Below are 24,540 nucleotides of genomic sequence, written 5' to 3'. Positions count from 1 at the left end.
AGAGGATGATTTAAAAAGGTAATTGTAGAGTAATGAAATAACTTTACTTTCTACTTGCAGGATTCCTAGAACTCATTTAAAAAAAAACAGACTTGAAGATTGATGAAAGACAGTATTTCAGGAGGGATAGCTTAAGACATCTTTTTAAACAACTCTAGTAAAAAAAAACACATTTTTTCCCCGGGGCTATAGTTTCATGTGGTTAAACAAGTATGTTTACACCTATTTAAAAGGTTAAATTCAAAAAATTCAACACATCAAAAAATATGCAGTAGAAAATGTTTATATATAATTACCCATCCAAATTCAGGATATATGTGCTCTCCCTTTTCTTATGTAATAATTACAAAGTGGTTAGTTACTAATGTGGTACAAGTAGAGAAATAGCCATGGTAGTCTCCACGACTACACTCAGGACTTGTCCTGATTCAAGGCAAAGAAAGATCCAGGCACAAGATAGAACATTCACAAAATCTCCTGCTCCTATGCTCGACTTACAATTAATAAGACGTGTACAATTACAAACCCCATCTGGCATACAATATAAAAGACAAGCTGATATATATACTTAGAAAAAGTCTTAAAGGAAAATGAAGAACATTTCTACTTTATGATTTTATTTAAGGCTAAAATTGGAACTCTGAACTTTCCATGTTGATACTCACAGACTTCCCTTTGGGTAAGTTTCCTTCGCAGGCCTGCTTGGAAAGATCCTGACGTCCAATCAAGAGACAGACAGCTTCTGGCCAGTCTGAGGCAGGCTGCTCACGACAGTGATAAATTGCATCTCTGATGGGAAGAGCAATTCCAAAGGGAAGAGTTTCCAAATCTCTTAAAGTGAATCCTTTATAGTTAAAGGAAAGGAGAAACAATTTTAATTTAGATTTGCCACTATCGCAATTATCCTGACTAAAGTTGGCAACAATATCTATCCTGACAAATAAATTCATTTTATTCATCTTACTACCAGACTAATGTCTTGACATCAGGGATTAGTATAAGCAGCCTCTTTGAAAGAACTTGTAAAAACCTAAAGAAAAAAAGACAATCTAATAGAAAAATACAAAGGACAAAAAGACATTTCCTAGAAAGGGAAACATAAATGGGCAAAATGCATATGAAAAGATGCTCTACCTAATTAGTGATCAGGAAAATGCAAATTAAAGCCACTGAGAAATATAAATGTCAAAGCCAATCAATACCAAGTGTTGGCAACTATGTAGAGCAACAATAATTCTTTTTTCTCTTTTTTTTTTTTTTTTTGAGACGGAGTCTCACTCTGTCACCTAGGCTGGAAGTGCAGTGGCGCAATCTCGGGCTCACTGCAAGCTCCGCCTCCTGGGTTCACGCCATTCTCCTGCCTCAGCCTCCTGAGTAGCTGGGACTACAGGTGCCCGCCACCACGCCCGGCTAATTTTTTTGTATTTTTTTAGTAGAGACAGGGTTTCACCGTGTTAGCCAGGATGGTCTCGAGCTCCTGACCTCATGATCCACCTGCCTCAGCCTCCCAAAGTACTGGGATTACAGGTGTGAGCCACCGCACCTGGCCCAAACAATAATAATTCTTATAAATAGTCAACGGTAGTGTAAACTGGTACAACCACTTTGGAAAACAGTTGATATGTATAGGTAGGTCCACCCATTTGATCTGTCAACAGCCATACAGAAATTTATACCCATGTACACTAAGACACAGGTATGAAAATATTCATTAGCAATACTGTTTTGTTACGGAAAAAAAAAGAGATGGAGAAAGGGGCAAGTCCCATTGTCTATCATCAATAGAATGAGCAATTAAATTGTGATATGTTCAAACAAAGTAATCTATATATCAGAGAAAATGAATGACCCACTGCTACTGCTACATGAGTCAACATAGATGACTCTTTAAAAAAATAAAGTTGAGTGAAGAAAAAGGAACATATATTTCCATCCATGTATGTTCAAAACTACATAAAACCTAGCAACTTATAAAGATGTAAAACTATAAAAAAAAACAAAAGTAAGGTAACACAAAATGTAGGTAGGGCAGTGGTTCCCTATAATACTGGGGTATATGACAGGAGGGGACCATCCAAGAACAGATATGTAAGGACCTTCTACTATGTGGGTAATGTCCTCTTTCTAGAGGTGGGTGACCAGTACATCAATACTCACTTTTGTACCATTCTCTAAAACAAACATATACGTTTGACATATTATTTTGTAAGTACACCATATTTCATATTTAAAATTTTTTTATCTTCAGGTTAATTAAATCATGTTTTTCTTATAATGACTTTCTAAATTTTATAATATTATGCATTATTTATAATTTAAAAAGTTGATTAACTATTGAGGCAAAAAATGTTCCTTATATGAGAATAACACTTATTAAATATTATGCAATATACAAATGGACAGAACTCATCCAGTATTTTTCAGCATAGGTATCCTGTATGTACAGTATGCAACAGTTATTGTCATTCTTAAGGTGAAATGAAAGAAAAAAAAACTGTCAGAAACGTCATTTAGAACATACTTTAGATAAGACTTCAAAAACATCTTTTAATATTCATTAAAACTTTACTTTTTAACATACATCCCATATAGCATCCTCATTTTTAAAATCATGTCTTTGTGGCAGTAATTTTTAATTGTGTTTTTCAGTTCTTTGTGAAGAAGAATTTCTTTGGGATTTTACTTAATTTAAAACCGAGGAGCATAGGTTTGGGGAATAGGGAATATAGAACTCTTTTCCTCCCTCTTCCTCTTCCCAGTTTAATGTTCATCTTGGTGCCTGAAATCCCGTCAAAAGTGCATTTATCCTTCAAAAGTATACCCTGAAATGTATATATTATTGCTTTTAGACTTTGCCAAAACCACCCATTTCTGATATCTGAGTATCACAATGATTTCAGGTGTGTATGTAGGGTGATTAGAGTTCTCCATTCACAGAGACCGGCTTACATAGCCACAGCCTCAAATGGTCCAATGTAATGGCAAATAAAGATACCTTATGCACCAAGATAAAAAGCTGGTATCCCAAATATTATTATATGGAACTTCTGAGATTGTCGAGAAAAGAAGAATACGGTTTGAAGAACCATAATCTCAATCTTGTGAGGCCTCTTCACAAAGCCAGAGCCCCTCTCTCCTCATGCCTTCCAGTTCTAGCTAGTCTGGAGGAAGCAGAGCCTAGTTAGGAGGTAACAAAGACGCTCTTACCTACATTAGTCATCCAGACAACCAATCTTTCAGCTAGACTAGAAACAGACGTAGAATGCCTGAAACTAAACCTATAAGATAATAAAACATAAAGCTATTAAGCAGAACAGTAAATAATATTGTTTTAAGTGTTTGACATAAAAGCACAGTCTAAATAAAAGTCACCTGTTTTCCTCTTGTTCTACTTGCAACTTCTGGGGGGCTAAAAGGCAACAAAATGAAACTTAATTTTGATAGTCATCCTGGTAAAGAAAACATGTAACATGCAAAAGACATTTGAAAATAAGAATCCATTAGCAAACAACATCTAAAAAAATAATAAAATAAGCAATACTATGGCAGGCTGAAAACTACAGTCAAGGCCTTCAGAATACTCAGGGGACTGGTTAGGACACGCTATGTGTACCCAAATCCATGCACGCTCAAGTCCTGCAATAGGCCCTGCGGAACCTGCATATGGGTTTCACATCAGAGAATACTGCATTTTCTATCTGCATTTGGCTGAAAAGAATTTCATTGTAAGTGGACTCACACAGTTCAAACTCATGTTGTTCAAGAGTCAATGGTATAATAATTTCCTTGAGGCTCAAATAGGCCTTTTTACCCACACTGAAAATACAAGATTTGTTAGATTTTTAAGTAATCCTGATACCTGAAAATCAGTTGTGGACAACAGACCACAACAGACCAGAACAGTACTAAAAAGGTATGACATGGCTGCTAAAGCAAACAGGGAAAATTCAATTCTTTTTTCAATTCTGATATTGACATTTACAAAAATTTGTTTCCAAAGGCCTAACATTACACCAACTTACCTATAGTTATTCTGGTTAAATACTGTGAGGATTCATCAGAAACTGAGCTCTCATCACCAAGTATGTACAGTGCAATACTCTGCAAAAGAAGAAAATTAACATTATTTTTCTCTTTTCAGTGACAGCATCTCTCTTTGTCACCCAGGCTGGAGTGCAGTGACACAATCAGAGCTCACTGCAGCCTCAAACTCCTTGACTCAAGCAATCCTCCTGCCTTAGCCTCCAGAGTAGCTAGGACTACAGGCATGCACCACTATGCCCAGCTAATTCTTTTATTTATTATTTTTATTTTTTGTAAAGACGGAGTCTCACTGTGTCAAACTCATGACCTCGAGCAATCCTTCTGCCTCAGCCTCCCATATACACATATACAAGTGATTCAATAGAAAAGAGCCACCACAAGCTAGAAGGTTACTACAAATGTCTCATTAGCTAAACATCACATAAAAACAAATTTATCACTTGAGGTCAGGAGTTCAAGACCAGCCTGGGCAACATGGCAAAACCCCATCCCTACTAAAAATATAAAAATTAGCCAGGTGTGATGGTATGCACCTGTGGTACCAGCTACGCAGGAGGCTGAGGTGGAAGGATTGCTTAAGCCCAGGGAGGCTGAGGCTGCACTGAGCCATGATTGTGTCACTGCACTCCAGCCTGGGTGACAGAGTAAGATCTTGCCTAGGGAAAAAAAAAAAAAAAAAAAAGTCCAATAAAACATATAATGATGAAAACAAAAACCTATCAACAAGGGCTTCCATTGATATTTTCAGAATATTTTTATAAACAAAAATAAATTCAGCCAGGCATGGTGGCTCACACCTGTAATCCCAGCACTTTTGGGAGGCTAAGGCGGGTGCATCACGAGGTAAGGAGATTGAGCCCATCCTGGCTAACACAGTGAAACCCCGTCTCTACTAAAAATACAAAAAATTAGCCGGGCACCTGTAATCTCAGCTACTCGGGAGGCTGAGGCAGGAGAATGGCATGAACCTGGGGGGCGGGGCTTACAGTAAGTGGAGATCATGCCACTGCATTCCAGCCTGGGCAACAGTGCAAGACTCCATTTCCAAAAAAAAAAAAAAAAGAACAGAAGTTAAAAAAATAAAAATAAAAAAGTTCATATTTTTATAAATAAAAAGTTATTTTCATAAATAAAAATCAATTCATATTTTTATAAATAGATCTCTGAGCTGACAAGTTATAAAGGAATACCAAGAGGATAAAACTAAGATGAAAGGCCAGAGAGAAAAACGGAGTACTCATGCCAGTTTTACAGAAAAGACATTCAGAGAAAAACCTATAGAATGGGAGAAAATATTTGCAAATCATGTATCTGATACATTAATATCTAGAGCATAAAAATGCCTAAACTCAAAAATAAAAATCCAATTTTCAAATACACAAAAGATTTGCGTAGATATTTCTTCAAAGAAGATACATAAATAGCCAATAAACACATGAAAATTGTTCAACATCACTAAATCATTAAGGATGCAAATCAAAATGACAAGATATCACTTCATAAATACTAGGATGGCTATAATTTTTAAAAAACAAATAGGAAATAATAATATGTGTTGGCAAGACTGTGGAGAAACTGGAACCCTTCTTCTTGCACTACTGGTAAGGATGCAAAATGGTATAGCCACTACGAAAATGAGTCTAGCAGTTCCTCAAAAAGTTAAACATCGAACTACCTACCATATGACCCAGCAATTCCACCACCAGGTATATATTAAAAAGAATTGAAAGCAGAGACTTGAACAGATATTTGCGCACCCATGGTTCACAGCAGCACTATTCATAATAGCCAAAAAGTGGAAACAACCCAAGTGTCCATCATCAGATAAAATGATACATTGTGGTATATCCATACAATGGAGTAGTATACAGAATACTGCCTTTAAAACAATGTCAATTTTGATAGATGCTACAATATGGATGAACACTGAAAACATTATGCTAACTGAAATAAGCCAGACACAGAGAGACAAACACTGTATGATTCCCATAATACGAGGTACTTACAAGACACAAATTCATAAGAAACAGAACAGAATTACTAGGGCCTGGGAGGAAGGTGAATGGGGAGTCACTGTTTAATAGGTACAGAATTTATGTTGCGGATGATGAAAAAGTCTTGGGTATGGACAGTGGTGATGGCTACATAACAATGTGAATGTATTCAATGCCACTGGATTACACACTAAAAAATAATTTCAGGCTAGGCACAGTGGCTCACGCCTGTAACCCCTGCACTTTGGGAGGCCAAGGTGGGCAGATCACCTGAGGTCAGGAGTTCAAGACCAGCCTGGCCAACATGGTGAACCCCTATCTCTACTAAAACTAGCCAGACTTGGTGACTCACGCCTGTAATCCCAGCTACTCGGGAGGCTGAGGCAGGAGTATCGCTTGAACCTGAGCGGCGGAGGTTGCAGTGAGCCGAGATTGTGCCACTGCACTCCAGTGTGGGCAACGGAGTGACTCCGTCTCAAAAAATAATAATAACAATTTCAACAACAAATATTACGTTATATATATTTTGCTGTCATTTTAAAAAATCTGTGTTTTTTAAACAGAACCACCATTCTGTATGTTTTGGAGCCATCGGGAGACTCTGAAGTGCTTCTCACCATGAAGCAGAGCAAAACGTAAAGAAAAAGAAGGGCAGGGGGCAAAGACATTTACAGTCTGCCAACATTTGAGAGAAGGGACAAAAGCATGTGGTTCTCCTGCAAGCCTGGGAAGATTCCACCTAGAAAGGCCCACAAGGGGCTACGAGCAGGCTGCTCCACGACGGGGGGACTGAGGAACAGGTATGCCAAGAAACTTTCCTTACCTGCTGTTACAGTCCTTTGGATCTATATGAAGGTTTGATGTTGGACATGTATTAACCAGTAACAACAAACTAACTTCTGAAAATAAATAAATAATGAGATTTACAGCTCAAAGTAAACAAAAAATAATTAAAATAAATAAAGATGCGTTTCTTTGAAAAAGATTTCAGCAGGATTTTTTTTGTAGCTATAGACAAGCTGATTATAAAAGCAGTATGGGTCAGACGCGGTGGCTCACACCTGTAATCCCAGCACTTTGGGAGGCTGAGCCAGGTGGATCACTTGAAGTTGAAAGTTCGAGACCAGCCTGGACAATATGGTGAAACCCTCTCTCTACTAAAAACACAAAAAATTAGCCGGGCGTGGTGGCGGGATCCTGTAATCCCAGCTATTTGGGAGGCTGAGGCAGGAGAACTGCTGGAACCTGGAAGTTGGAGGTTGCAGTGAGCTGAGATCACGCCACGGCACTCTAGCCTGGGTGACAGAGCGAGACTCTGTCTCAAAAATAAAAATAAAAATAAAATCAGTATGAAAAGGCAAGAAGAGTAATGAAGGGAGGAGTAATGCTAATCAATTTTAAGACTTACTACAAAGCTACAGTAATTACAGCATAGACAGTCACAAAGATCAATGAACCAGAATAGAAAGTCCAGAAATAGACGCACAAGAATGTGGCCAAACTGACTTTTGACAAAAGTGCAAATGCAATAGAGAAAGGATAGTGTTTTCAAAAAATTGTGCTGAAAGAGCTGGATATCCAAATGAAATAATAAAAACCTTGACTTAAAACCTGACACGTTATAAAAAATTAACAAAATGGATTAAAGATCTAAATGTAAAACATATAAAGAAACCCAAGAGAAAATCTTCAAAACCTGATGTTAAACAAAGAATTATTAGACATGACACTAAAAGCAACATCCGTTAAAGAAAAATACAGATAAACTAGCTTCATCAAAATTAAACACTTTTGCTCTTCGACGTATTAAGAGAATGAGGAGACAAGACAAGGTAGAAACTAAACGAAAATATCTGCAAGACACATATCTGACAAGACATCATATCAAGAACCCTCAAAACATCATTAGCCATTAGGAAAATGCAAATTAAAGCCACAATGAGGTATAACTACACATCTCTCAGAAAGAAAAAAACAAAAAAGAGTGACAATACCAAACACCAACAAGAATGCAGGTAAATGACCTCTTAAATATTGCTGGTAAAAATGTAAAATGGAAGAGCCACTCAAAAACAGCTGACAGTTTCTTTAAAAACAAAACATAAACTTAGCTATATGACCCATCGATCCTACTCCTAGGTACCTGTCCTAAAGAAAGCAAAACTTACGTTCACATAAAACCCTGAACATGAATACTGACAGCATCTACATTTACAATTACTAAAAACTGAAATCAACCCAATTATCTTGAATAGAAAACCAACATGGCACATTCATGCAATAAACTACTAATTGGTCACAGAATGCAACGAACTGTTGATACAGGAAACAACTTGGACGAATCTCAAAATCATGAGAGAAATTTCTGAGGGTGATGTAAATGTTCCATATTCTAATTGCAGTAATCACATGAATCTATACACATACTGAAATTCACAGAACTATACACAGGAAGAAAAACTTAATACTATACACAGGAAGAAAAACTTAATATTAGGTGCACTTTTTAAAACTAAATTTTAAAAGAAAAAGGAGATAGGTAGTAACACTCCTCATACATACCAAGACTACGAGTTTGCTTCTTTCACAGATTCCAGGGAGGTAAGGATAAGGTGGCATTCCTTCACCCTTCAGACAAGAACTCACCCACTGATAAATGCTTGGTGGCTCAGAAGTAAAAAATGATGGATGATGCATAAATCCTGTTTGACCTTTAAAATTAGATAAATATTCAAAAAGACACAAAAATACATTAAGACAACATTATTTTATTTTAAACAGAAGATCAACAGTTACCTGTCATTCTGAAACAACTAGAATAATATTTTTCCAGCCGGGTGCGGTGGCTCACGCCTGTAATCCCAGTACTTTGGGAGGCCAAGGCAGGTGGATCACGAGGTCAGGAGTTAAGAGGACAGCCTGGCCAAAATGGTGAAACACCGTCTCTACTAAAAATACAAAAAAAAATTAGCTGGGCCCGGTGGTGCACACCTGTAGTCCCAGCTACTTGGGAGGCTGAGGCAGAAGAATCGCTTGAACCCGGGAGGTGGAGGTTGCAGTGAGCCGAGATCATGCCTGGGAGACTCTGTCTCAACAACAACAAAAAAATAATAATAATAATATTTTTCCATATTCTCCAAAATGCTTCATATTTTCTGCCACAGTAAAAAAAGTGACTATGTTATTAAACACAGAATTTAAATGACTTATATTTTATCTCATCCTGGATGGAAATTTAGCAAACTCTTGTTCCCAAGGCATATAAAGAATCTAACTAAAGGCTGGGTGCGGTGGCTAACACCTGTAATCCCAGTCCTTTCAGAGGCTGAGACAGGTGAATCACTTGAGGTCAGGAGTTCAAGGCCAGCCTGGCCAACATGGTGAAACCCCATCACTACTAAAATTACAAAAATTAGCCAGGCGTGGTGGCATACACCTGTAATCCCAGGTACTTGGGAGGCTGAGGCAGGAGACTTGCTTGAGCCTGGAAGGCAGAGGATGCGGTGAGCCGAGATCGTACCACTATACTCCCATCTGGGCGACAGAGTGCGACTCTGTCTCCCAAAAAAAAAAAAAAAAGGAATCCAACCAAAATTTTTGTCCTAACCCTAAAGGTGAAAAAAAACAAAAGAATCATCCAGGATTCAACTCTGTTCCAACAACTGGGCCCCAACGTTCAGTACCTTTCGCTCAGCGTCTAGGATGGTACAGTGGTGATGGAAATGTTCTATGTCTGTATCTGCACTGTCTAGTATGGTAGCACTAGCCCCATGTGGCTACTGAGTTCTCAAAATGCAGCTAGTGCACTGAGGAAATACATGCTTTATTTAATTTAAGTAACATATGGTTAGTGGTACTAACTGGACAGTACAAGTCTAAGTTAAAAGTATCCTCGGCGGCCAGACACAGTGGCTCACACCTGTAATCACAGCACTTTGGGAGGCCGAGGCAGGCGGATCACAAGGTCAGGAGATCGAGACCATCCTGGCTAACATGGTGAAACCCCATCTCTACTAAAAATACAAAAAAATGAGCCAGGGGTGGTGGCGGGTGCCTGTAGTCCCAGCTACTCAGGAGGCTGAGGCAGGAGAATGGCAGGAACCCAGGAGGCGGAGCTTGCAGTAAGCCGAGATCGCACCACTGCACTCCAGACTGGGCGCCAGAGCGAGACTCCGTCTCAAAAAAAAAAGAAAAAAAAAGCATCCTTGGCACTGGAAGCTCTTTCTAAGCTTTTGCATGTCAGAACCTTAGGGATGGGTAAAATTTTCCCCATACACTGTAGATATTATGGCTTACTATGTGTCAGAAAACAAGCACTACAAACTAAAATCTGCTTGGTGGAAAGACATTCCCCCTGACTTAGAAGCTAATGGTAAGAAATACATCCTCAGCTATTCATTGAGAAAGATACAAGGAAATGTCACTGCACTGTATAGAAAATCTTTAAAAGCACAACCACTTACCTGGATCAATTGTGCACACTTGTCCAGTAGTTCTGACAAGTGTTGGGTAGTCTCTATAGTAATGATCTACATAAGGTCCCAATTTTAAGTCCCTAAAACAGTAAGAGCATGTAAAAAAGAAGGTATTACAGCACTTTCTCCCAACAGAGCTGGAAGGACTCATTACTTGAATCTTTCAATTTAAAAACTTACTTATGAGAAAGAAGATAACCAAATCTAGAGTCTCTTTATTATATTTTTGGACTTTAAAGTGCCCAGTGTGACAAATGCAACCCAATCTCTTCTTGCCAGTTAAATTTTGTGGAAGTAAAACTACAGTAAAAGCACCGTGATCTAGCTCTTCCTCTGCTATTTACTAGCTGTGTGACCTTCTATAAGTCATGCTTATAAAACTCAGTATTTTCTTCTAGAAAATGGGGCAATACCAGCTAACTTACTCTGAAATTTTAAAGATTAAATAAGATAAAATATGTTAAAAAAAAAAAAAAACTGATAAAATATAAAACAACATACACATTACTTATTTCAGAGGGCCATGATTATGGTTTGGAAATTAATTACAAAAGAATTTTCATGATAGTAATGACATCCTAAGAGATATTTACCATTGATTAAAATTGCCATGTCTCAGGAATGAATTTCAAGATCTCAAAAAAGACAACAGATATTAGAAAACGTACTATGTCTTAACTCAGAGGTTGACATTTCAATTCAAATTCAACTTCTTTATCACCAAAGGTCACAAAGGTCAAACAACACATAAATATGACCCTAGAATTCTGAGCCATACACGAGGTACTTCAAAGCTGTTGAAAGGTGTTGAAACATATTATTCTGTGGATCTACTGAGTGCCTCAAAGACAGGGACAACCTCAGATTGCAGCAAGGATAGCATAACAAAATGAGTCTGCAACTATCAAACAAATATCCCTGGAAACAAATTTAGGCAAATTTCCTCATCACTAAAATAGGAAACTTACCTTGTTTGAGACTTGATATGTAAATTATGATTTTGTCAACTATAAAGCACAATTTGAATGTGGATATTAATACAAAACAGCAGATGTTATTCTAGAACTCCCACCACAGTACAGCTAGCCATCCTGTCAAAACGAAAATCTGAGCAGGTCATCTCCATTTTCTCGTGACCTTCCACTAATCTCAGGACAGAGACTAAAAATCCCTGCATGGCTCACAGGCCCTTATAAAACCAGTATTTTCAAACAACTCTGTGGTTTACAGGAGATGCCCTAGTTTTCTGAGAAGGTAGATTTCAGAAACTTATTTACAAGGTCCCCATATGATATCATGGAAAAGACAGTCATCTAAGGACTTCCTGGCAGTTTCTAACCTACAAACAAATTTACCTTGCCAACTGAACAAGAAGGTCAACAAGTGAACAAATTCCTTCTCCCATTAGAGTATTCAACTTAAGCTCCTCATACACAAGGTGAAGAACGAAAAAAATTGCAGGTATGTGAGTAAAGAGAAGTGTAGAAGAATCCAGACTGAGATTCTGTGAAAAATCCTCATCCTTCATCTGTGAAGCTTCTGAAGGACTCAAACATAAAGATCTGTTCAAAAGATGAGACTCAACATTCTGGTGGTAGTCTGAATTTAGTAAATATTCCCAGTCCTGAGAAGAATAAAAAGAATATTAATTTTTTAAAATAATACCTCCTTATAGTATCATTAGCAAAGAAAATTAATAATTAATTCACTTAATTCAAGTTTCATTTTCACATTAAGCTGATCTAAGAATATATTAAAAAAAAAAAAAAAAGACAATGCTAAGAATGAAGTAACTATAAAATAGCAAGCAACTTCCAGATGCCAATTATAAATGTTAAGGCAAGCCACCTTTAAAATCCATTAAAAGAAAATCTTACTATGCCCTTTTAGGAAAGACATTGGGAGAAGAATTATACTATTTAGGTAGAGATTGAGAGAGAAAATTTAAGATTATCTCAGGCTAGGTTTTATAGGAAAAGTAGATGGCAGGTTAGTGGGCCACTACACTGAACTGTGTTTTGGTAAGAGGGAAGGTCCACCTGCATTCAGCTGATGTATTCATCTTTCCACATGTATAAGATGCCAGGGCTAGTAATATAATCTAATAATCAACTGGTTTTTACATTCAGACTGATTAGACTACATTTTCCAAATATTCAATCTATTTTGGTTCTACTTGTGATTTACTGCATTTGGTTCAGAGAATGTGGTTTATGCTATTTCCAGACCTTGGAACTTACTGGTGTTTTTACAAGGCTTAATATAGTGTGTTATTCCAACTTAAAAATTCTTGGACTGGATACAGAAAGAATCAACCATAAAAGAAAAAACTAATAAATTGGATAACTAAAATAAAAAATTCCACTCATCAAAGACAATGTCAAAACCACATTCTAAGGGAAAATATGGTCAAGAACTCATGTCTAGAACAGGTAAGAACTTCAACAGCTTACATATTTTTTAAAATCTAGTTTAAAAGTAGGTAAAGATTTGAACAGAAACTTCACAGAAAGATACATAAGTAGCTAATGAGCACATGAAAGAATGTTTAACATCCTCCTACCTCAGCCTCCGAGTAGCTAGGACTACAGGTATACGCCATCATGCCTGCCTAATTTTTAAATTGTTTTGGTAGATAACTGGTCTTACTATAATCTGTTGTCCAGGCTGGTCTCAAACTCCTGGGCTGAAGCAGTCCTCCTGCCCCTATCCCTCAAAGTGCTGCGATTACAGGCATGAATTTTAATTTAAAAGAAATTAAATTAAAAGAAATTAAAATTACAGATGTGAATTTTAATTTAAAAGAAATTAAATTAAAATTCACACCCATAATCGCAGCACTTTGGGAGATAGAGGCAGGAGGACTGCTGAAGCCCAGGAGTTTGAGACCAGCCCGGGGAACATATTATGGTAAGACCTTGTCTCTACCAAAAAAATTTAAAAATTAGCCAGGCATGATGGTGCATACCAGTAGTCCTAGCTACTCGGAGGCTGAGGTAGAAGGATGGCTTGGGCCTAGGAGTTCGAGATTCAGTCAGCTACAATAGCATAACTGCAGTGCAGCCAACAAAGTGAGACCCTGTCTCAAAAAAGAAAGAAAAGAAAAGAAAAGAAAAGAAAAGAAAAGAAAAGAAAGAAAGAAAAGAAAAGAAAAGCAAAAAGAAAGAAGAAGAAAGAAAGAAAGAAAGAAAGAAAGAAAGAAAGAAAGAAAGAAAGAAAGAAAGAAAGCAAGCAAGCAAAAAGAAAGAAGAAAGAAAGAAAAGAAAAGAAAAGAAAAGAGAGGAGAGAGGGAGGGAGGGAGGGAGGGAAAGAAGGAAGGAAGGAAAGAAGGAAGGAAGGAAGGAAGGAAGGAAGGAAGGAAGGAAGGAAGGAAGGAAGGAAGGAAGGAAGGAAGGAGAAAAAAATACACACACACACACACACACACACGTCCATGGGCCGGGCATGGTGGCTCACACCTGTAATCTCAGCACTTTGGGAGACCAAGGTGGGTGGATTACTTGAGGCCAGGAGTTTGAGACCAGACTGGCCAATATGGCAAAACCCCATCTCTACTAAAAATACAAAAATTAGCCAGGCATCACAGCACACGCCTGTAATTCTAGCTACTGGGGAGGCTGAGGCATGAGAATTGCCTGAACTCGGGAGTCAAGAGGTTAGAGTGAGCCGACATCGTGCCACTGCACTCCAGCCTGGGTGACAAAGCGAGACTCTGTCTCAAAAAAAAAAAAAAACCAAATAAGGAAATTTTATGGAGTTATAACAATATTCTATGTCTTTATAGGACTGTGGGTTACCTGAGTGTGCATATATTAAAACTGATCAAATTGTAAACTCAAGATGTATTTCATTTTTGTAAATTATACTATAATTTTTAAAAATACATTTTGGCCACTTAAGAATATACCATGGAGGCCGGGTGCGGTGGCTCATACCTGTAATCCTAGCACTTTGGGAAGCCGAGGCGGGCGGATCACTTGAGGTCAGGAGTTCGAGACCAGCCTGGCCAAGATGGTGAAATGCCGTCTCTACCAAAACTACAAAAATTAGCTGGGCATGGAGGTGGACACCTATAATCCCAGCTGTTCAGGAGGCTGAGGTAGGAGAACTGCTTGAACCTGGGAGGTGGAGGTTGCAGTGAGCTCAGATCGCGCCACTGCACTCCAGCCTGGGCGACGTGAGCAATACTCTGTCTCAAAAAAAAAAAAAAAAAAAGAATATACCACGGAACCTGATATGATTGAGAACTTTAATTTAAAAATTTACACTGCATAAAAAAGGTAAATGCTGTCATTTCAGGTGATCAGTTGATAATAAAATGTCTACAAACCCAAACTGAAATCATGCAGTAATACATACATTAATTTTTAGATAATCATTAAAGGCCACAGAAAATGTAACAGAGCCTACTCTTCAAAATAATTGTTACTCAGTATTAAAATAAATAAAGTGAAAGGTGTTGGAAAGATAGAGGAATTGACAGGAATACCAAGAAGTGGGAGACTAGTATGAACATCCACAAATTAATTTGTATTAGCAAGAAATAAAAATGCTTACATCATCAGATCCAGTCTCGGAAGGCCTTGCTTTTTTGGGCGCAATGACGGGGGAAAGTGATCCTTCAAAGTCAAACTGAAAAGCAACCCCAAAAGAAAAGATAAAAATCATAAACTCATTCCTGTCAATTGATCAACTTAAAGGATTCAGAAATCAATTCTGCCAATTATGGAAACTGAGGAAAGCCATCAAAACTCATTTTTTAACTGGAAAGTCATTATTTAAATACCTCTCTTCTAGATTACTGTGAAGATGAAATGAAATCATATTAATATGTGCAAACATCTAGAACGGTGCCTGGGCTCCTAAGTACTGATTTTAATGGTAGTTTCCCCTTCCCTCTCCTACTTCTGTAACGACACAGATCACATCACATCTTTGGTAGAAAAAGAAACTTTAGGCATATCCACTATATATATATATAGAAGTCTCAAAGGATCAGCCCAATATCAGTCAAATGTTAGAACTAAGCAAACATTTATTTATAGTCCATATACAGTAAACTACCTAACAATTCTATGGTAGAGACAAGCAGCTACTCTGGAAAATCTTTGTTCTCCTCTTTCTCCTGAACCCACAGCCAGACTACACACATACCCCTGCCTCCTCCTTAGGTGTGACCCTTTGACAGAGTTATAGATGGAAGTCACTGTCACCACTTCCAGGACCAGTCCAGTCCTATACCTGCTCCTCCAGGCTCTTTGCCCCTTCCACCTGACTGGAACGCAGTCAACCAATGGCAATCTTTGAACCGAAGACAAAAGATCCTCCATCAACCTGGGTTCCTGAATAACTATGTGGCTTGTTTATCTGCTACGCCCTGTTATGTAAGCAAGGCAGACATTTTGTTTCAGCCATTGTATCTTTTGAGGCCTTTCTATTACAATAGTGAGCCTATCTTCTAACTAATACAACTACATAAAAGCAGTTTTCTACAAGTTGTTCTTCTTCAATTTCCCCTGGCATAATCTTTGCTGCCCCAGCTACTTCACATGGGCACTATCAACTAATAAACTGTAACTCTATAAATGGCAATGGCTATTTTCCTATGCTAAAAAACTTACATATTTATCAACTCACTCACCTAAACGGAGTTGATTTCTATATAAAAACTAAACATAGGTAGCAATAAAGTGATTTTTAAAACTGAATGTTATTGAGAGAGGTTTGCTTGTGAAGCATTCAAATAAAAAACAGCCCAACTCGTACATATTATAAAAAACCTGGTAATAACAGTGATATCAAAGCAACAAATAAAACAGTAGCTATCTTACCTAAAACTTCAACCAAAATACAACACACACAAAGTCCCACAGTCAAAAAGAATGTCCCTGCTATAATTATCAGATTCGTAAGGCCCGGAGTTATAAGAAAGTTGAAACTGCCTGATAAGGATGGCTCTTTGTACCATACATGGATCTGCTTAATCTTCATTCTTTCAATGTGTCTCAGGTTAGCCAACCCTGTTATATGCTCCTATGGACCCCTACCCTTCATCTATCGTAACACATGTATCAAATATTATTTGTTTCCCCGAGCACAGTCAATTCCAGAGGAACAGTCTGTTTTGTTTAGGGTATATGTGAGAAACCTGGCATCATGCCTGGCCCACAGCAGGGATTCAATATTTAGCTAATGAAAAAAAGAGCAGCCCAAAAGCTACAAAAAGTTAACCCCAAATGCAACTGTTCCTACTATGTACAGTCCAATGCACTCATTTAACACATCAGCAAATTAAAGAAAGCACAAAGAAATGCCAAAAATTGTATAACTAGTCGTTGGCAGAAATTCTGTATTCCACAAAAACAAAAAGAATAAATCTGAACAGAGCAAAATGAAAACCATTTGCCAATGAGAACCATTTCATCCTAAGCTTTGACTATGAGGACAAAAGATAGCAAGGGTTTAACCATGCAGTCCTATAAATAAATGGCAAAGCAACTTGGCCTCAAGAATTGATTTCCTTATTCCTTCCTTTATAATTATCATGCAATAAGTAAGTCAAAGAGCCATGTCCTGCTTTGCAAAGGAAAAAATAGGTAGGTGCTCAGTCCTCCCCAAAACATGGAAACGCGAGGGGGCATAGGTTCTCTGCCAGAGACTAGGACACAACAATCTGTAGTCATCAACAAGTTCCAAGGACAATGATATACAAAACTACAGACAGCTGACGTGCTTTTACATAATGTAGAAATCTACAGTTTCTATGAGGCTTAATCTTTCACATGTAATAAAGAACAGAAAAATTGAGGATAATGTCACGTTGATACAATTGTTTAAAATAAGAAAAGAAGGCCAGGTGCCGTGGTTCACACTTGGAATCCTAGCACTTTGGGAGGCCAAGGTGGGAGGATCACTTGAGCTCAGGAGCTTGAAACCAGCATAGCCAACATGGCGAAACCCCGTCTCTACTAAAAATACAGAAATTAGCCAGGCGTGGAGGTGCATGCCTGTAATCCCAGCTATGCAGGTAGTGAGTAGCTAAGGCACAAGAATCGCTTCAACTTAGGAGGCAGAGGTTGTAGTGAACCAAGATAGCATCACTGCATTCCAGCCTGGGCGACAGAGCGAAACCCCATCTTAAAAAAGGAAAAAAAAAGAAAAGAAAATTGTCCCTATTGTCTCGTAAGATTTTTCTCAAGGAAATTACAGAGGGCAATTCCTTCATGTGCTGAAATAGACACAAACTCTTAAAAACAGTATCTCACTCAGATGGAAAATGGCATTCACTCAACAAATGTTCACTCAGTATCCTTCTATGCCAGGCAATACCACAGGTCCTGGAGAAAGAAAGTAGTAAACAAAACTAAGCAAAAATCTTTGCCTTCCTAGAATTTACATTCCAGCTGGAGGAGGAGGGACACAAAACAAAACAAGTAAAATATATACTATATTATATTTAAGTGAGAAGAAAAAAAAAACAGGTAAATGGCACTAAAGGTATGGAGGCAGGTGTAACGCTACACAGAGAGACAGGAGGCAGCACTGAGGTGACATCTCAATAAAGACCTAAGCACGTCTTGTCAGAGAGGCGGGGAAGCATTCTCCACAGAGGTAACAGCAAGTGCAAACACTCAGAGGCAGAAACATGCTGGCAGTGCTCAGGGAACAGAGCTGAGGCTAATGTGGCTGGGATGATGTGTGCAAACCATTAAAAAATGAGACCAGGAAGGTAAGCAAGGGTTAGGTCACATGGCATCTTGTAAGCCTATGGTCTTTACTATGAGTGGCATGGGAAGTCACTGGGGGATCCTACGCAGACGCGTGACTAATGTAACCTGACTTCATCAAACAGGATTACTTTGGCCACTGGACTGAGAAGAGACTGGAGCATAGACAAAGGACATGAAATACAAATCAAAAAATAAGAACTATAAATAACTGATGAAATTTTGAAAAAAAATTCCCATTCACTTATACAGAAATAAGATAAAATTTCTCAGTAAGCTAGCAAAGGTCCACCACACCACAAATAAACACTATGGGGAAATGGCACTTGTAAATGATGCTGGTGAGAATGTTACCTGGGAACCCCTTTCCAAACATTACTTGACCCAACAGTCTCTCTTTTAAGATTCGTTCTTGGGAAGTAACTAGAGATGTGGTTAAAGAGCCATGAAAAAGAAGGCCAGGCGCTTTGGGAGGCCAAGGTGGGCAGATCACAAGGTCAGGAGATCGAGACCATCCTGGTTAACAAGGTGAAATCCCATCTCTACTAAAAGTACAAAAAATTAGCCGGGCATGGTGGTGGGCGCCTGTAGTCCCAGCTACTCGGGAGGCTGAGGCAGGAGAATGGCATGAACCCGGGAGGCGGAGCTTGCAGTGAGCCAAGATTGCGCCACTGCACTCCAGCCTGGGCGACTGAGAGAGACTCCATCTCAAAAAAAAAAAAAAAAGATTCGTGAAAAAGGATGTTTATAAATTACTCACAATAAGGAAAACAAAAGATTCACAAGGTACTATTATTAGCTATGGGTTAACTATGACAAAACTACACTATGATGAAATGATGGAGGTTTTTTAGAAAAATTTTTTAATGAGATGGGAAATTTTCATTGATATTTTTATACAGAAGGTAACTTCAAAAATGTTTAGAGTGGTTATCTCTGAGTAGTATAATTATTTTCTTAATTCCTCCATTTTCCACATTTTCCTTTCATAACTGAGACAAAAGCAAGTTTTAAAAATGGATTTGCTGTACAAGGCTAAAATGTATAGAATGGAACAGCTGAGTTACCTAGAAAAAGGATAATTACAATCTAGAGTGATTTTTTTCAGAGTGACCCAGGCAAGGTCGTCCTGCGAGGGATCTCCAGAGCTAGAAAGAGATCACCAATACTGAAGACACCGCTCTGCTGATTTTGTAAATAATCTAATAAGGGCCTGTAAGGATGTTTCTGGGGGAAGAGGGTGAGAGATAAGGCTTTATACCATTAACAGAGTAGATACTCAGGCTGAAGTACTTTAAATCCCCCTCAAATCAAACCTTCCTCCTCACATCCCAAACAACATGTGTGTAAGCAGACAATCTTGTCTTCAGAAAACAACGTTAAACAAGGAGTCAGAAGGTGCAGTCTAGTCATAGTTTTTTAAAAAATCACAGATCTGTGATTTCTTTGTGATCCAGTTTCTTCATCAATAAAACCAAGACTATCACTAATCCTAGCATAACTTGCAGTCATCTTACAAAGGTGAAATAAGAAATAGTCATATATGCTTTAACATTCTAAAGCTCAGTAATTATAATTACTAGTAAAACGTTAATATTAAATATTAAATGAGATTTGATTTACAATATATAGATACAATAAACCTTAATATTATTCTATTATTTTGATAGAATGTTACATTGATAGAATGATAGAAGTATGCCAATGTTACATTACCAATGATCCAACCATTACATTAACAGAATAACTCATAAAGAAAACAATTGTATTTACTTACATTTCTAGTCCATGCTAAGCGGTCTGTGTTATAACCCATCATGTTCATGAGACAAGTCACAAATAAGTTCCACTCTGAGTGATAGCTGGGTCCTCCTGGAGCACTGTGGACATTGTACCACTTGACAAGCATCTGAACTGCTATTTCTTTTGGCAGGATACACTTAATTGCTTGCAAACACGTTTGTACTATTAAAAGCAAAGATTAATTTTAGTATTCTTACTCTGCATGCATTTCTTTTCCCTTTCAATAATCAAGTTTTTAAATTTCTACTATGTAAAGGCCAATTATTATGAAAAGAAAATTGTCACTAAAGAGCCAATGAGATGCAAACATTACCTAACCAATCATCTGAAACCAAAACCAACTATTGAATTCAACAAGGCTTGAAAGAGGTCTCAAGACAGCTTTTTTTTCTTTTTTTTTTTCTTTTTTTTTGAGATGGAGTCTTGTCTGTTGCCCAGACTGGAGTTCTGTGGTGCAGTCTCAGCTCACTGCAACCTCTGCCTCCTGGGCTCAAGCAATTCTCCTCCCTCAGCCACCAAGTAGCTGGGATTACAAGTGTCTGCCACTGCGCCAGGCTAATTTTTTGTATTTTTAGTAGAGACGGGGTTTCACATGTTAGCCAGGCTGGTCTCGAACTCCTGACCTCGTGATCCGCCTGCCTTGGCCTCCCAAAGCACTGGGATTACAGGTGTGAGCCACTGTGCCCAGCTGAGGACAGCTTTTCCATCATTAATTTTGAATCAGAAATAAAGTGACCAAATAGCCCAGTTTGCCAGAGACAGTACTGATTTACATCCATTGCCTCAGCAATTACTAACTGCTCCCCCTTTCACTCTAAAGATGTTCTAGCTCAGGTGACAAATTAAAGGTCCCTATGCGCCAGGCGCGGTGACTCATGCCTGTAATCCAAGCACTTTGCGAGGTCGAGGCGGGTGGATCACCTGAGGTCAGGAGTTCGAGACCAGCCTGACCAACATGGTGAAACCCTGTTTCTACTAAAAATAACAAAAATTAGTTGGGCATTGTGGTGGGCACCTGAAATCCTAGCTTTTTGGGAGGCTGAGGCAGGAGAATCGCTTGAACCTGAGAGGCGGAGGTTGCAGTGAGCCAAGATCACGCCATTGCATTTCAGCCGGGGTGACTAGAGTGAAACTGTCTCCAAAAAAAAAAAAAGTCACTATGAAAAACATACAACTTCTATGTTTATACATTTATATAAATACTGCTTAAATACTTCAGTAAATACATAATATTCAATATATGCATCACAAATAGCAATGCTTAGCTAGCATTACATGATGTTCTAAATGAGTTCTAAATGCCTATGAACCAAAGCTTTATAACTTTCATTTCTGACATTGTTCAGTTTCTAAAATGTTTCACATGCTCTCTGCCTTAAAAGGGTTAAGAGTTAATACCACATAATTTACACCATTCTGTTTTTGGTAAAGAGAAACGGGGTCTTCCTCTGTCCCCAGGCTGGAGTGCAGTGGTGCAATCATAGCTCACTGTAACCTCCAACTCCTGGGCTCAAGTGGTCCATCAGGTCAAGCCTCCCAAGTAGCAAGGACTACAGATACATGCCAGCAGGCCTGGCTAATTCTATTTTTCTTTTTGTAGAGACAGAGTCTATGTTGTCCAGGCTAGTCTCAAACGCCTGGACTCAAGCAATCCCCTCACCTCAGCCTTCCAAAGGGGAGGGATTACAAGCACGAGCCCACCACACCTGGCTTTATACCATTCTCAATGGCTCCACGTCAATTATAGCACTACACTGGCATACAATGAGCCCCTCAGAGCGGCCAGGGCTACCACTGTGAAGAGACCCAAATCTACTTTTAGTAGTAAATAATCCCAAACTGCAATGTTTTTGTATTCACATATCCTCTCTTCCAGGATTCTTTTTTCCCTTTCCACTGTCATGCCACTGGGCCCATCCTCAGCAACACATCCACACTCACACAGCACAGATTGGAAGCAAATAATATTAAAATACCAAATAACCAAGTATGTCGTAGCTGAATCCAAAATAAGTGTAAATCCAATGCTGCATGAGTGTGTGAGAACCCTTTGTAGGTAAAATACATAAACGTATGTACATAAGCTATGGGGCTTATTTGGCTATAAAGGGGGAAATTTTTTTGTTTTTACTTATTTAATTTCCTCCATTATTATCTGTTTTTATACATTTTGCTTAGGCTTATAATACTTATAGGTACCTGGCCTTGTGATTACAAAATACCTTTTAAAAGACAAGGAATCTGTATATCAACTTGGAATACCATTTACCACCCAGTGAAAATTCCGAAAATGAAAAAGTCATTCTAGTCTACAGTCTGCCAATGTCCTGCTTTGACAGTTAGATTTTGAAACCAACAGATGTCACGAAGTTCCTTATATCATACAGGCATTCTTTTCTTAACCTACATTTGTTGGCAAATCCCTTGAATTCTAATATTTTGTTTACTATTCTATGTTCAGAAATACTCTCCTCTAGCATTTTGAAACTGCATTTCAGGAATAATTCAAGCAGAATCCAATATTTATTAAGATAATTCTGATTGTATTTTGACAATAATACTAAGTTTTATTCAATTAAGGCAATTATGCTAATTTCACAACTTATCTGAAAATTGAGACATTTAAGATTAAAAATATCACTAATACATTACAGAAAAAAAAAAACAAAAAACATTAAATATGCCAAGAAATATCCTAGTTGCTTAGGCTTTGTTTCCCAGATGTTCTTGCAAGAGGCATGTCCATATGTGGTGTGTGTATATACATATATATATATATATATATTTTTTTTTTTTTTTTTTTTTTTTTTTGAGACAGAGTTTTACTCTATCACCCAGGCTGGAGTGCAGGGGCACGATCTCGGCTCACTGCAACCACGGCATTCCAGGTTCAAGCGATTCTCCTGCCTCGGACTCTCGAGTAGCTGGGATTACAGAAGTGCGCCACCACACCCAGCTAATTTTTGTATTTTTAATAGAGACAGGGTTTCACCATGTTGGCCAGGCTAGTCTCGAACTACCGACCTCAAGCAATCCGCCCACCTCAGTCTCACAAAGTGTTACGATTACAGGTGTGAGCCACCATGCCCAGTCGGCATGTCCATATATTATTACACTGCATTATATTCCTCAACAGAAGAATCTCAGAGGAAGAGAACTAGCACATCCTTCACCTGTACTCCAGCCTTAGAGCACACACAGAGTAGACATCACAAAGCACTCCCTAGCTCTTTAAAGCTCCTCTACAAAGCTAAGAACTTGATCCAGCGGCTTCAAAAATGGCAAAATAATGTTTAAAACCCCAATTATTAATGTAAATCACAATTACTTCATGTCTTAGAAATGAAACTTCTCAGTCGTACCTAACTCAGAGGTGGCAATTTCAGGAATAGTGATCCTAACCATGGAGCCGTTACTCAGTTCCTAGATGAAAACAAATGAGAAAGTAAATAAAATCTGTGCATTCTAAGTCTTTGAATGTCTTAAAAATAGCTGGTACAAGACTTTGCCTATCAAAGCAATAAAATAAATGAAAAACAATTTTCAAACAGAAATGAACACTTCCAAATTTCAGAAACTTTAAATGTAATTATTTGCAAAATGCTTTCCAAAATGCTTGTTTTAATAAAAAGTGTCTAGTCTTTATATAGTCAGTCACCATCATCAAAAGGACATTTACTTTTAATGAAAAGACAAAAAATCGTATCAACATACAATTCAACTGACCCAACAAGCTTTCATTTTCACTGTTTTTAAAAATACAGAAACTGTAGAAAACAAGCAGAATTACTGTATAGTAAAAAGTAAAATAGTGCCAAAAAATGACACAATATTTTTTTAAATCATGAGAAATGTTTGTCATTTTTCAGACAAAATTTTCTATTCTGTCAAATTTGAAATGCCAGCCCACCTCTTGGAAAGCTACCAAATGTTTATACTTACTAGGGTGACTCTGTTATGGACAGGATCTCTGATAGAATGAATGTAAGTTCCAAGTTGTTGGAAAGTACAATCCTCATTATAGAGAGAATCATGAAGTTTTGAAGAATCCCTCAGTTCTGGAACTGGCGACAACAGAACAACCTGTAAAAAGTCATAAACATAACACAAATGAATTGTCTTCTGAGAAATTAAGGACAAGGAAACAACTATTTCTTTTTTGCATATGGTCTAACAAACAATAAGATGTAATGATTTAAAAACATTCTGCTCCAAGCCAAGCATGCTAGTGCACACCTGTAGAGTCCCAGCTACTGCGAAGACTGAGGCAGAAGAATCACTTGAGCCTAGGAATTTGAGGCTGTAGTGAGCTTGTGAATAGCCACTGCCCTCCAGCCTGGGTGACATAACAAGACCCTGGCTCTTTAAAAAATTTGGTTCCAGATACAATGAAGTACCAGCAAACCAAGGTCCTCACAGAAAACAACTAGAAAAGGTAGGTAAAAGGAAAACGTCTAATTGATGGCTGTGGGAAAACTGTGGAAGCAACCTGGACTT

General features: G+C 38.1%; 1 protein-coding gene across 6 annotated transcripts in view; it reads right to left on the bottom strand.

Moving 5' to 3' along the window:
- ANAPC1 (anaphase promoting complex subunit 1) overlaps positions 1-24,540 on the bottom strand; it is a 117,461-nt gene that overhangs the window by 55,114 nt on the left and 37,807 nt on the right. For all 6 annotated transcript variants that reach the window (XM_037994280.2, XM_008008372.3, XM_037994281.2 and 3 more), the window contains 11 exons: positions 23,986-24,126; positions 23,406-23,466; positions 20,018-20,205; positions 15,071-15,145; positions 11,869-12,137; positions 10,502-10,593; positions 8,601-8,749; positions 4,023-4,101; positions 3,373-3,409; positions 3,208-3,278; positions 666-844 (listed from right to left, as the gene is read on the bottom strand). In XM_037994280.2, the coding sequence (XP_037850208.1) occupies positions 666-844; positions 3,208-3,278; positions 3,373-3,409; positions 4,023-4,101; positions 8,601-8,749; positions 10,502-10,593; positions 11,869-12,137; positions 15,071-15,145; positions 20,018-20,205; positions 23,406-23,466; positions 23,986-24,126 (1,341 nt within the window). The remainder of the gene's footprint in view (positions 1-665; positions 845-3,207; positions 3,279-3,372; positions 3,410-4,022; positions 4,102-8,600; positions 8,750-10,501; positions 10,594-11,868; positions 12,138-15,070; positions 15,146-20,017; positions 20,206-23,405; positions 23,467-23,985; positions 24,127-24,540) is intronic.

This window comes from Chlorocebus sabaeus, chromosome 14 (genome assembly GCF_047675955.1).
Source record: "Chlorocebus sabaeus isolate Y175 chromosome 14, mChlSab1.0.hap1, whole genome shotgun sequence".
NCBI classification, from domain to species: domain Eukaryota; kingdom Metazoa; phylum Chordata; class Mammalia; order Primates; family Cercopithecidae; genus Chlorocebus; species Chlorocebus sabaeus.
This window is presented reverse-complemented; position numbering and strand designations above follow the sequence as displayed.